This window comes from Planococcus citri, chromosome 3, assembly GCF_950023065.1.
Source record: "Planococcus citri chromosome 3, ihPlaCitr1.1, whole genome shotgun sequence".
Lineage (NCBI taxonomy): Eukaryota > Metazoa > Arthropoda > Insecta > Hemiptera > Pseudococcidae > Planococcus > Planococcus citri.
Genome location: NC_088679.1, coordinates 32,321,582 through 32,334,550, shown reverse-complemented (window position 1 = coordinate 32,334,550; position 12,969 = coordinate 32,321,582). Strand labels below are relative to the sequence as shown.

Sequence of the window (12,969 nt, the reverse complement as noted above, 5' to 3'; positions counted from 1 at the left end):
GCACGACAGAGCAATAAAATTTTAAATGTCATAAAAATACTAGGAGACTAAGCAATTTTTGTGGGAGTGCCTTCAAAGTGCCCCAAAAAATTTTTCAAAAATATCGAAAAATTTCCATAAAATTGAAAAAAATTGAAGAATTTTTTCTATAAAATTGAAAAAAATGAAAAGAGTTTAGGAAAAATATGAAATTGGACAAAAAAAAGGCTTTTAAGCAATTGTGTAAAAAAAACAGGTGGACTTTTGTTTGGCAAACTTTGAAATAAAAAGAGGTCTTTTTAGGCAGGCAAAGCAAAAAATAATGCTTTCTGAACGTTTTTGAAAAAAAAAAAAACAAAATAACTATTTCTTTGCAATTTTGGCAAAAGTTGAGATCATTTGACTATTTTAAGAGAAAAAACTACTTCCAGGGCCAAAAATTGACGCTCTCTGACAATTTTGATAAAAACCAAATTTTTTTCAAGTTTGGCAAGAACAGGACTGTTTAACAATTTTGACAAAAACTATTTTTTTCACAATTTCACCAGATTTGAAAATTTTGACAATCATGCGAAAACACTTCTTTTTATTTTAAAAAAATTGAGGCATTTTGGAATCTTTTACAAAAATTAACAATTTAGGACTTGGGCAAATTTGGCCAAAAAAAAAAAAACAGACGAACTTTATAAGCAAGTTTGACAAAAAACAGGACTTTTTGTTTGACAATAATTTTGGAATAAAAAGAAGATTTTTGAACAAATATGTAAGGCGAAATTCAATTTTTTATGGATGTTTGAGGTGGGAGGGGAGTAGAAAAAATTATGGATTTACAACTTTCGAGAATTAGTGCTCTCCCCCCCCCCACCCCAAAGAAAGTGACAAAAAAGGACCAGCTTGGAGGTGACCGAAAACTGATGAACCATCTGAACATTTGAGAGTAATACCGCAAAAATGCCCAAAATAGGTATATTAAAAAATTATTTTAAAAATAACGAAAAATTGGTCAAATAGAAATATTATCAAAATTGGACGAAATAACGTTAAAACTTATTGTAATGTTACATAAAAATAATCAAAATGGCTATAAATTGAAAAATACGTATCTCAGGATTAGAGCAAAATTTCTTGAAAATTGAGCAAATTTTCAAACATTGCAAATAAAATAAGTAGATCAAATCAAAGTGAAATTTTTGGCAAAAATTACAAAAAGGATCATAAAAACAGTACAATGGGCACGAAAATGACTGAAATTTATAAAAAGAAAAATTGAGTTGAACTTGGCAGCAAATGCCAGAAACATCATTAGAAGTTGATAAAGTATCTCAAAATAATTGTAAAATAGTCCAAGGAATACTACAAATTACACTTGAAAAAAAAGATGCCTGAGTACTCGAGAAAATGTTTGGAATCACGAATAAAATCATCACATTTTTAGTACTTAACTTGAAAGGGTTCATGTGGACAAAATTTCAAAATAAAATATGGATCATCGAAATTTTGGGCACAGGGAGTTCCTTTATTACCCAGCGTATGCCCTTCATACCCTAAAAAGGATCATACGAGTTTAGTTCAATTTTCAAATTAAAAATATTTCAATTAGGCAAATTTTGATGGTTTTCAAAAATTTTAAAACACACAACCTCCCACCTTCCTACAGCATCTGCAGGGGAGGCGACAAAATTATTATAAGAGGTTCACTGTCTTATGGTATCCATTTTTGGAGCTGAAAGCAACAATGAAATGTTCAAAATTTTTTTAAAAACGTGGGGTTTTCCAATTTTGGGAACATTTACTCCTCATTTCATTTCATCTCTTCAAGAACACAACTCGATGTCAACCTGAACTTGGCTCAAAGCTCAACAGCACACTTACCGATAAACCAACGCTAAAATATTCAACATGGTCGCCACGTCGGGATGATCGTGACCGGAGGTTTTTTCTAAATCTTCCAAAGCCTGTTTACACAACGGAACAGCGACTTCGTATCTACCTTGCGAGGCATATTGTATCACCAAATTATGCAGCGTGCGTAACCGAGCCGGTATTTCGTAACCGGCATTTACTTGTTGAGCGAACTGTGACGGAGGTGTAGGAGACATATCTGCGCAAACAGCACATTATCGATGATTAAAAAATCGTTCAAAATTTATCAATTCCTTCAAAATAGGCTAAAACGTCCAAAATCCCGACGTCGGATCTTACTATTTCTTTCTTCATTTTCATCTTCGGGGAACAGATCGACTACAGGATCGTCGCTTTTCTGTCTATCTTGTTTCGCTTCGTTCGACGACTCGTTATCACCCTACGTGCGAAAAAAAAATATTTCATAGGTCGTTAGTCGCAGGAAGGTGAGCAATTAAAAAAAAAAAAAAAAAAGATGTGAAGAAATATAGTTCTCATTTCCCTTTCACACATCACGTCTGCGTTTACCACGTACCGTTATATCACTATCGTATTTCTTAATCGAATCCATAAATTCCAAATGTTTCTTTTCTTCTTCTAGCTGGGCGACGTTCTGTTCAGACGCTTGTAGTTTTTGCTGCGTATTGGCTAACTCGTCTCGAAGCCAGGCGTTCTCTTGACATAGGCGACGAACTTGCGTACGTAATTTTTGTTTTTCCGCTTCGACTATTTGTAAATGCGATGCTAACGCCATCATTACCTAAGCCATCGAGAAACAAAGTATGTGATTATTAATTATCAAAATTATAGGTAGGTTAATGTGCATAGACATACGGTTGAGTTTCAAATTGAACATGTTCATTTTCATGTGTATCATTTATCGAGGGTGTTGCTTAGTTTGTGCTTTTTTTTACGCTAGTCGCATTTGTATATAGTTAGGTACCAGGAAATGTTCTCGATAAAGTTCGAAACAAAAAAAAAAGAATTATTTTTTGCACGTGGAACGGCACCAGTTGATACAATCGATAAATCGTATACGACATTATAATAATACGTAATAAACGGTCATAAAAAAATATTACGCATTATAATCGTCGTACGACCGCCATCCCTAAAGTCCCAAGGATTAAAAAAAAACAACCAAGAGGTATTCATAAATGATGGGAAGAGATTCCATTTTACCTTACGAAAATCATCTATGAATTATGAATTATTAATCAAATGAAATTCGCTCGTTTCTATTCAATCGTTGAGCTATTTTTTGACATGTAAAATAATTACGTTCTCTTTTTTTTCCCTGCTCGAATAAAAAAGGCACCTACTTCTATACACCCTAATCGAATTCCAGCAGCTTGCTCGACCCTATAACTATTTTATACGCGTGGTGGAGTTGATACGACGAATTTTCAATTTCAATTCTACATCTGACTGGTTTTTTTTCCGAATGCTTCAATTTTGCTTTTTTTCTTTTTCGATACTTACATTTTTAGAAACATTCGTTCAGGTATTTTAGTATTTAGGTAAGATTTTTTCAATGCTTCATATTTTTTCAGAGCAAAGATGAAACAATTTCGGTAGTTGAGAGTAATCGCAGGAATAATAGCAAGGTGTCTACCAAATCAAAAAAAAAATGGAAAAGGTTGACCTTTTGATGATTTTAGGATAATCAAAATCATATTTCCACTTTTAGACGACCTTTTTAAAAAATTACACAGGTTTGAAATTTCACTTTGAGCGATTTTTATAGAATTTTTCGCGCAGATCACTGAAAAAATAATGAAGAAATTCCATCATGTCGGGATTGTTAGGAATTTCAGAGTTATGTGATTTTTCACAATTTCATTTCATTTCGATATTCGATCAATATTTTCGTAATTTTCTATACCTTTTTTTGTTATTGATCATTTTTGCAAAATTTTGCTCAATTTTCAATTAGTTTCATCAATTTTTAGTAAATTTTATTTCAACAAATTCTCAAACAATTTTTGAAAATTTTTTTGCTCCATTATTTACATTTTTCATCAATACATTTTTGACAAATTATTATTCAATTTTTGTAATATTCGATTCATTTTCAAAAATTGTGTTCAATTTATGACCAAAAGGATAATCTTTTTGATGATTTTGATGATCTAGCAGATACCTTGAATAGTTAATATCTATCTATAATAATTACTAAAATCGTCAATTGGTTCAGTTTCTCCAAGAACGTATCGTGATCGACAAAAAAATTTCATCAACAAGAGACCAAAAAAAAGTGACCCAAAAAATTTCACAGACTCAATTGAATCTACCAAGTTTTGACGAATTTCAGAGAATTGAAACTTTCACCCAACCTCTTACAAAAAAAAAATCAAAATTTGATCAAATAGAGATAAGTATAAGATAACCATTCGAAATTTGAACTTCATAGCCATCTTCTTATTTCCAGAATCAATTTGTGGTTGTTTCAAAATTGTTTCCTAATCTATCAAAAAGGCCACTAGTGAGATTCATTTCCCAGATAAAAAATCATAACTTTTTCATGACCTTATTTTTCACATTTTTACCGCATACAAAAGTATCCCCCCCCCCCCCAAAAATTAATTACCTGAAACTGCGAGGATTTTTTTAAATTTTTCTGATTTTTTGAACAAATTTTTCATTTTTTTTATTTTGTGGGCTTTTAAAAAAATTTTCAAATGCGTATCGAGCGAAATTCACGATCATGACTTTTTCATGACTTTCATGACATGACCGTTAGACACCCAGATTTCTGTTTCATAGGTTTTAAATTTCATTCGCATTTTTTTGGTGGGGGAGGGGATTTTTTTAAAATTGAAAAGTCCAAAAATTTGCAGAAGTTCGATGGTTTAATATCATCTCTATCGATTTGGCGGGTCGTAAATAAGATGTAGCTACATCAAGTTTCAGATTTTAACCTCAATTTGAGCTAATTTCGGTTTTTTCGAAGGAAAAGAGCAAATTTAAATGTTCAAAATTCATCAAAAAATTGAATTTTTCGATTTTGGACGAATTTTTGAAAATTTAAAATGTAGGTACTATTTATTTTCCACGACAAAGATCAAAATCTAAAAAGATTGAGGTCTCAGGTCTGGTCCATGTCTTATCATTATCACTGATCTCTCGAATAGACTAGTGATAGTTTGAATCCTTCTATAAATCTGCTCCAGCAGTTTTTCAGACGGCGCAATTTCGGTAAAATTATCGTAAAAATGAACCAAAGTGAAATTCCGAATTTTTTCAACACAATAAAATAAGAAGAATCTGCTGGAGGCTCTAAAACAGCTCAAAACTACCACAAATCAATGTGAAAGGTCAAAAAGAAGGTATAAACCATATTTCGGCTTTCTACCTCTATTTTATCAAATTTCGATTTTTCCATAAAAACTTAGACAATATTGAATTTTAAAAATCCACAAAAAATTTAAAAATGAAATTCGACAACTGAAAATTTTCTCGGTAGTACAATGTTTGCAAGCGATTTTGGCGTCTTTTTTATCTCGATATAAAAATTGTCTGCAGTTTGGGACACTTTTTTGAAGTGTGGAGGGGGGAGGAGGAAGGAGTGAGCGCCGGTGTAAAAAAAAAAAGTTCACATGGAGCCAAAAATTCTTCAATTCTGCACTGAAAGAAAGTGAATTCAAAACAATTTTCACAAACTGTGAGTTGATTTTTCCAAATCAACACTCAAAAAAATACTTGGGGAATACTCAGAATTTTTCCTTTGATGATCGAAAGGAGGACTCTTCGAAAAAGTTCAACTTTTAAACACCATAATCAGCCTAGCCCCCAAAAACAACCTCCAAAAACCCAACGTTAACCAACCACAAATTCAACCCCATTAAATTCATAATATTTCGGCTCACTCCGGAACAAACATCGCCAAAACATCGCGTTTCGAAACCTTGCAATAGCTACGTGTTAATTTTCAAGTTCCAAGTTCACTTCCTAATCGACTCCCTCCTACTTTCCTTCACCCTGGACAGTTCCATCCAACGTCACGACACCACACATTACAAAAGAAGCCTTACACATTCGGCAATCGATCCTTGGTTGAGAAAAAAAAAAACAGGTCACCAATACTCCTCTATAATTCACCACGTGTAAAATAAGTAAAAATAAAAAGGGGGAAAACACCACGACCAACTACGCAGTAAAAGTATAGCAGATACACATGAAAAACAGCTTGCTAACAAAATGTACCTACGTACTATATTCTTGGAAGATGGGGCAGAGTTTTCTTACGTACGTATTACGTCTTAGGGTAAATTTACCTGAGCTTCGCCGAGACCGAGTTCGATCATATCTAGCGATTTTTTCACCATGTGTTGTTTCTCTTCGACCAAAGGCGATGGTTGCACATGGGACGAGATTTCTTGCAGACCGCTCAGAATGGAATTGTGTTCGGTCTTCAAGGCTTCCAAGCCCTGAACGACCGTTTTCGTGTTCACGATTAACTCTTCTTGACTCATCACTGTCATTTTGCCGATTGATTCGATTTTTCTTCTAAAACATAAGAAAAGCAAAACAGTCCGAAGTTGAGGATTAGTTGATCGAGTCATCGGTTCTTAAAGTGTATTTTCCAATATCGGAGATATTTGGAAATTTACTAGATACGAGTATAAAACATACAAATAGAAATGGTGCACTTGCATTTTACTTGCAATAGCACAGCAATACGTGCACATATTTATTTAAAAAATAATAAACATAAAATATTGAAGAAGAAAAAAAAACAGTCAAACAGGTTCAATCTACCACACAGGAAGTCTGGACAGTGGATTCTTGACCACAGGATTTGGAAACAACCAAAAGCCACAGAAACATGACTTTAAAATCGTACAGTGCGTTTCAAAATGAATGTTCATCCACTTTGATCGTGAGCACAAGAATATTTTTCCATTCACCCAAGAAATTGCCTCCAAAAAATATTTGCCACTCGTAATTCTACGAATAGTCCCCACGTTTGCTCAATCTTTTCTCAAAAATTGCTCCTGGTTACATCCAAATCTTGCAGCTAGACATCCACCAAGCAGATCTCCCAGTACTGGAAGATCAACGTACCATGAAACAAATCAAAATTTGATAACTTACATCCGATAACTGTTATACGTTTTTGACATATCCAAAAACCATACGATCGCGAATCGAATTTACCCGAAGCCCGAACCAGCATAAACGCACCGTTCGACACATACCTTTGTCACAAAGTCCAAAAACAACCACAACTAATGGTTTTTTTTTCAAGTACACACAACCGATAGGTTATCTTACTTATAGGTAGAAGCGAACGTCGACAGTAATTACGCGATCGACCGAAAAAACTTGTAAGGTTTTTTATCGAATTTCGTTCAGTTTTTCATTTTCCTTTTTCGTTTTCTTCGACTCCTACACAACAACCACGACACGAGGATAGATTTGACCAGCGATCCGCGCTTGTAATTACACTACACCAGGAAGATGCATAGGTAAGTAACTCTAAGTCTATACGACAATAACTTTCCAACTCTCTAGCGAGGAAGAGAAGCCGCCGCCGTCGTCGCTGCCGCCGCCGCTGCGCCGACGATGCGCTTATTTAGAGGTACCTCGGAATCGAGACTCGAGAGAGCAGTTCAGGTGTGCTGTGCATCGTACAAGAACCAACCAACATCCAATTAGCGGCGGCGCACCGCCGGCGTCGTCGTCCTCTTACGTAGGTACGTATGTATTTTAGAAGAAGAGCAACACGAACATGTAGTAGGTACCGTATGGGCTATAGCTCCTATACCAACAATACAAAATCACCAAAAAAATACATGTAGCTATTTCAAATTTAACATCGCTATCCGCATATTTTCATTTCTTTTCGTTATCTCGAGTACGCCTACTACAACAACAACAACAACAACAACAACACGACACGCACACAAACGCACGCAAAAGTTTTGTAAAAAAATTTAGGCTCGTTTGAAACAACAAAACAAAAAATAAAGAAAAACGCAAAAAAAGAAACATGAAACAAAGACGTCGTAGATGGAAGGATAAGAAGCAGCTGTCGTCCTGCATGGATTTTTAATGAGAAAAAACGAAAATGAAATTTCAACTTTTTTCAGAATTTTAAATGAGGGAGGGAGGGATGGTAATATTGTAACCATAGACTAAATTTCGGCCAAATTCAATGAGAATGAATAGAAGTTTTTTTGAAGCAATTCGTTACAAATTTGATTACATGGAAAATTCAACTCTTTTCTGTCGTCTCTGTGCAGAGACGTTTAGATGAATCAATTCGGTCAACTATGGCATGTTTTCGGGAGGGATGGAATTACCTATAATTATGCTCTTTATTTAAAGTAGATGATCGAAAAAAAAATGACGTAAGAATTCAAACAAATTCAGTGGAAACCTTCATTTGAAGTTGAATATCACTCAGAAAGCAGTTTAGCTCTGGAGGTGCCCTTTGAAGGGAAATACGGGTCCTTCTAAAGCGAAATTCTTGAAAAAAAATCTTTGTTTTTTCACTCTAACCCCTGCCCAGCCTTTTAAAAATGAGGCAGAAAAAAAATCAAAAATTTCTCATTTCGTTGAAGTTTTAATATACGATGTTCCTAGTTCGAGTTGATATTAGTCTAAATATGAATTTTAGGAATATAGGTCACCCGAAGAGAGGTTCCCAAAATGGTAAAATCCAATTTTTTCATAAAAAAATTATAGGATTTTTAAAAAAGGTCATCAATGCTAGAAAATACCCTTAAAAATGTAAAAATATATAATTTTTTGACTTTTTTCCAAATTTTGGAAATTTGAAAAAATTCAGGGTCATTACCCTTAATTAACTTGAACTCCCAAATTTCAAATCAATCGGTTTAAAACAGCCGGAGATAGCGTAAAACCCTTGAGAATCGCCCCCCCCCCCCCCGCGATGTAGATTGAAAACCGCTCGCAGGCTCAAAAACCATCATCTGGTATTATTAAACGAGAAATAGCATAAAAACCAGAATTCGAGAAGAAGTCATTTTCGCCTCAATTACTCTACTAGGTAGGTAAAGGTATATCTTTGCAAATCGCTTATTTTTGGGTTAATTCGTGTTTTGAAAAAAATATTTTCTTTTGAATATTCGCATCAATTACGCCAAAACATCGAAACATGTGATTTCCGAAACTGAAGAAATCTTTTGGAATACACCAGAGCCAATTTTTTTGGGTCACTATTGCCAGAGGAAAATAGCCAATAATTTATCAACTTTTATCGGTTTTTTGAAATCAGTAATAATGACCAGAAAGTTGGCACCACTGTAATTCTAAAATGTTTTTTTTCTCTTCTCCAGTTTCAGAAATGATCTAAATTTTGAAAATTTCAGATATAAGAGAAAAAATCGCCCATTTACGGTCATTTATTATTGAAACCTTTCTGAAAAAAAACATCGATTTTAAACCAATAAAAAAATTGATACTTCTCAAATTATGTTTCCGCAAAAATTTCAGAAGAACCTCCTCTTTCTCTTTCCAGCTCAAACCAATTCGAAAATTTTTCTAACAAGATATCAAACAAAATTTTAAAATAAAAAAAAACACGACTTCAACAGAACTTTTGACGTAGGCATTTTTTCAAAATACTTAACGACTACTTTTTTGATATGGGGAGAGGAAGGAGGGAGTCAAAATTTTACAAGTAATTTTTTCGCTTTCTCAATTTTCGAGGGTAGGGATCGAGAAAAATGTCTTTACCATTTGAATTGTTCGTTTTCAGGATATTTTGCAACATTTTTACGACTTTTTTCATGGAAGGAGGAAAGAGGTCAAAATTCTACATGTCAACTTTTTCACTTTTCTCATGTTTTCATCGCTCTTCCTTCAACCTACTTATTTTGTTCTAAAAAAAAAAATCAAAAATTACTTTTGAAAAAGGGAAGAGAGAACAATACGTTTTTGCTCAAATTAAGCGAAGACGTAACATTTTTGAAAAATTTTCTGGTCAGAGTATAAAAACAAGTTCAGTGTTTTTATCCGTACTTTCTAAACGAGTTTATTTTTAGAATTTTGCATCAAAGTAATCACTGGAAATATATCACACAACATCCCACAAACACAACTCGAGGCATAGTGAGTCGAAATTTTCTTCCTTTTGCCTCAGATTTGGTCTTGGCTCATTTCTCTCTCCTCCTCTATTTCTTAAAGCCCATTTTTACCACAAGAAATCGAATTTTTTCAAAATCTAAATGGGCTACATTTTCCCCCTCCTCAGTGTGAATTTAATTCGACCCTAAACTCACTTTTGAAAATTTTCGACTTGTCTGGTTCATTCCATGTAGTCTTCAGTTTGTTGAAGATGAAACAGGGGAAAGGAATACATTTTTTTTTTTTTTCAAGAAAATTTTCGTAGCATTCCATTCGCTGAAGAGGAAGTTCTGAAAGTGAATTAAAGAATCAGGAGTTGGAAAATTGAGAATTTTACAGTAAAATTTTCAATTCTACAAAAAGAACATACGAATTAAAAAATTCCAACATTTGATTAGAAAAAAAAAAGAAGAAATGCAGGACAAAAACAGGACTTGTAGGGTTATCAAGACTGCTAAACGTCCTGAAAAGGACGAAAAAAATACTGCTTCCAAAAGCACTTACATTTATGTATGTATTTCAAAACCAAACTGTAGAAAAAAGTCGATTTCAAATCAAAATTATCTTTCTTTTTCAAAATCAAGACTTCATTTTTTCAATTTCTCCTTTAATCGGAATTTGGACAAATTCGTTGAATTTCCACTACTTGAGCCATTTTTTTTTTTTTTTTTCAAAACTCGTCACTAATGGAAATCAAGCAAAAAAAAGTATAAGACAAAAATGGCTGGTCAAGCCCGAGGAAAAATAACTTTTGGCAAATTCGACTTCTCGTTTCATTTGATGCGTATTTCATGTTATTTTATCCCTCGTTTAGTCAAGCTTTCCCGCAGAAAATTTCTTAGTGCCGTCTTAAGGATCAAAATCTACGTTTTTTCTCGAATTCTTCAAAGTAATTTGGTCATTTTTCTGAAAAAAAATTAATGTTGCATGGAAAAGTATTCCCAACCAACTTTGACAATGAAAAAAAATTGAATTTCGATACATTTGACAAAATAATTTGTGCGTCAGTGGAAGAGGAGAGAGAGGATTGTTGAACCCAGAAAAAATAATTTTGTAAATACGCTACCATAGAGACTCATTTGATGCTTCGAACTAAATTTCACGAATTGAAAAAAAAACTAGAATTTTTTTGTGTAGTTTTCAGCCTTTTTCTTATTTTTTGGTAAGCATTGATTCAGATTTATGCCACGTGACAGGAGAGAATCTTGATTTTGGGAAAATGAAAAATCGATCGAATCACTCATGTAATTATTTTGTTGCATATACAATTTTCCAAACAAATTTTCTTCTGTCAACTAATTCAAATTCCCAATTTTCAAAATTGAAAACATGAGATTTTTCTTCAAATCTTCAAAAATATCAAATTTTCATCAAATCTCAAAAAAAAGACTAAAAAATTCTAAAAAAAAAACATCAAATTCCAAATCCAGTTAAAAATACCACGAAAAAATCGCCCATTCTCACCCCAAACCTACGACGCCTGTTGAAAAAAAATTGAAACACTCGTGCACACGAATAAGAGCACTGCATTCGCGACTATATAAAATTAAGAAGCGTACATAAATGCCGCACCACAAAAAACAAGCATATGCATCGAAAAAATCCGCCACTCAGCCACTGCCGCAATATACGCGAATCCACGACACAGACACGGCTCTTTTTGCTCGGGAAAAGCTTGAAAAGCAGCGCGCAGGGTGTACAAGCGTCCTCGCCGGTCGTCGGCGTCGTTAACCCGCCAATCCGCCATCCACCAACCCTTCAGACCCGACGTGGTGGTTTTTTTCACCACCGTAGTAACGCCTACACAACACTAGGTACGTAATACGTATACTCATTCATTGGAAAACCGTAAAGGTGTTCTTTGTGTACTGTACACCCATCAGCAATGTGCTGAGATAGGTATAGGATGGGTATAGGGTACCTATATTTATCGTATCGCGATGCGGCGTTTAGCAGAATAATGTGTATAAGTAAAACAAAGAAGAATTAAAATAATGGAAAAATAGTACCTATATAAATTCAACGATAACCCGATGATAACCTATTTCCATCGACAAACCGTACTATAAAAAGTACCTACTCGTACCTCACCTCCACATCGCGTCGTTTCATCTGTGGCGGTGGTTTTTTCCCTACTAAACTCCTATATTATAATCGTACTTAATGTACGTAAGTACTTGGTCGTTCCCCTTGACTGCCCCTCGTTGTCTCATTTTATTCCATCAAACGAGCGTACTTTTTACTTAATGAAAATACCACAACAAATACTATACAATACGCGACAACGCCGCAGAATTTTTAATTAAGCCGATTGAATTTTTTTTATCGTAAAAAAATAAAATCTACCATAGCCTTCGAACAAATCGACGTCAACAACACTCGGCAATAAGGTAATAGGTACATAAGAAGGTGCATATTTTATCTACGTGTGTGTTATGTACATTTATCTGAATTCGAGATTCTCTCCAGTAAAGAAACATGCACTACAACGTATCTTCGTTTTTTTTCTCTTTTCCGATGAAGATATGTAGTTTTTTCATCACTAAAACGTAGCTCGAGGGTCGAGAAAACTTAACACGCGAACCCGACGACGACGCATATGTCACCGACGACGGCGACGATGAAGAGCTAAACCGTAGTCTATCGTAAATATTTGTACGTAATAATTTCGTTATCTCGACATGAAACACGACACCATGATGAAGTATGTCGCTCATATCGAACATATAAGCGAATTTTTTTTCTAATTTGATGATGTACCAAGCACAGAACACAGATACAGTACTATTTTACGACTACGACACGACTGAGTAGACTATATGCCTCGCAGCCATACTTATATTGAACTGGCTGAAGAACAAATCGAGATATTCAATGCGAATTTGACCCATTTTTTGTCCTTCAAGTTTCCAATATTTCTTGAAATTTCAATCCGAGTATTCTCAATCAGGCATGAAATCCACTATTTAATTTTTTTAGTGACTTGAGTGA

General features: G+C 34.2%; 1 protein-coding gene across 3 annotated transcripts in view; it reads right to left on the bottom strand.

Moving 5' to 3' along the window:
- The window catches only part of Klc (kinesin light chain), a 35,415-nt gene that overhangs the window by 16,111 nt on the left and 6,335 nt on the right, over positions 1–12,969 (bottom strand). For all 3 annotated transcript variants that reach the window (XM_065357754.1, XM_065357755.1, XM_065357756.1), the window contains exons 3-7: positions 6,979–7,645; positions 6,159–6,390; positions 2,417–2,641; positions 2,182–2,281; positions 1,852–2,080 (exon numbers count right to left, since the gene is read on the bottom strand). In XM_065357754.1, coding sequence (XP_065213826.1) covers positions 1,852–2,080; positions 2,182–2,281; positions 2,417–2,641; positions 6,159–6,390; positions 6,979–7,007 — 815 coding nt within the window. In that variant the 5' untranslated portion in view covers positions 7,008–7,645. The remainder of the gene's footprint in view (positions 1–1,851; positions 2,081–2,181; positions 2,282–2,416; positions 2,642–6,158; positions 6,391–6,978; positions 7,646–12,969) is intronic.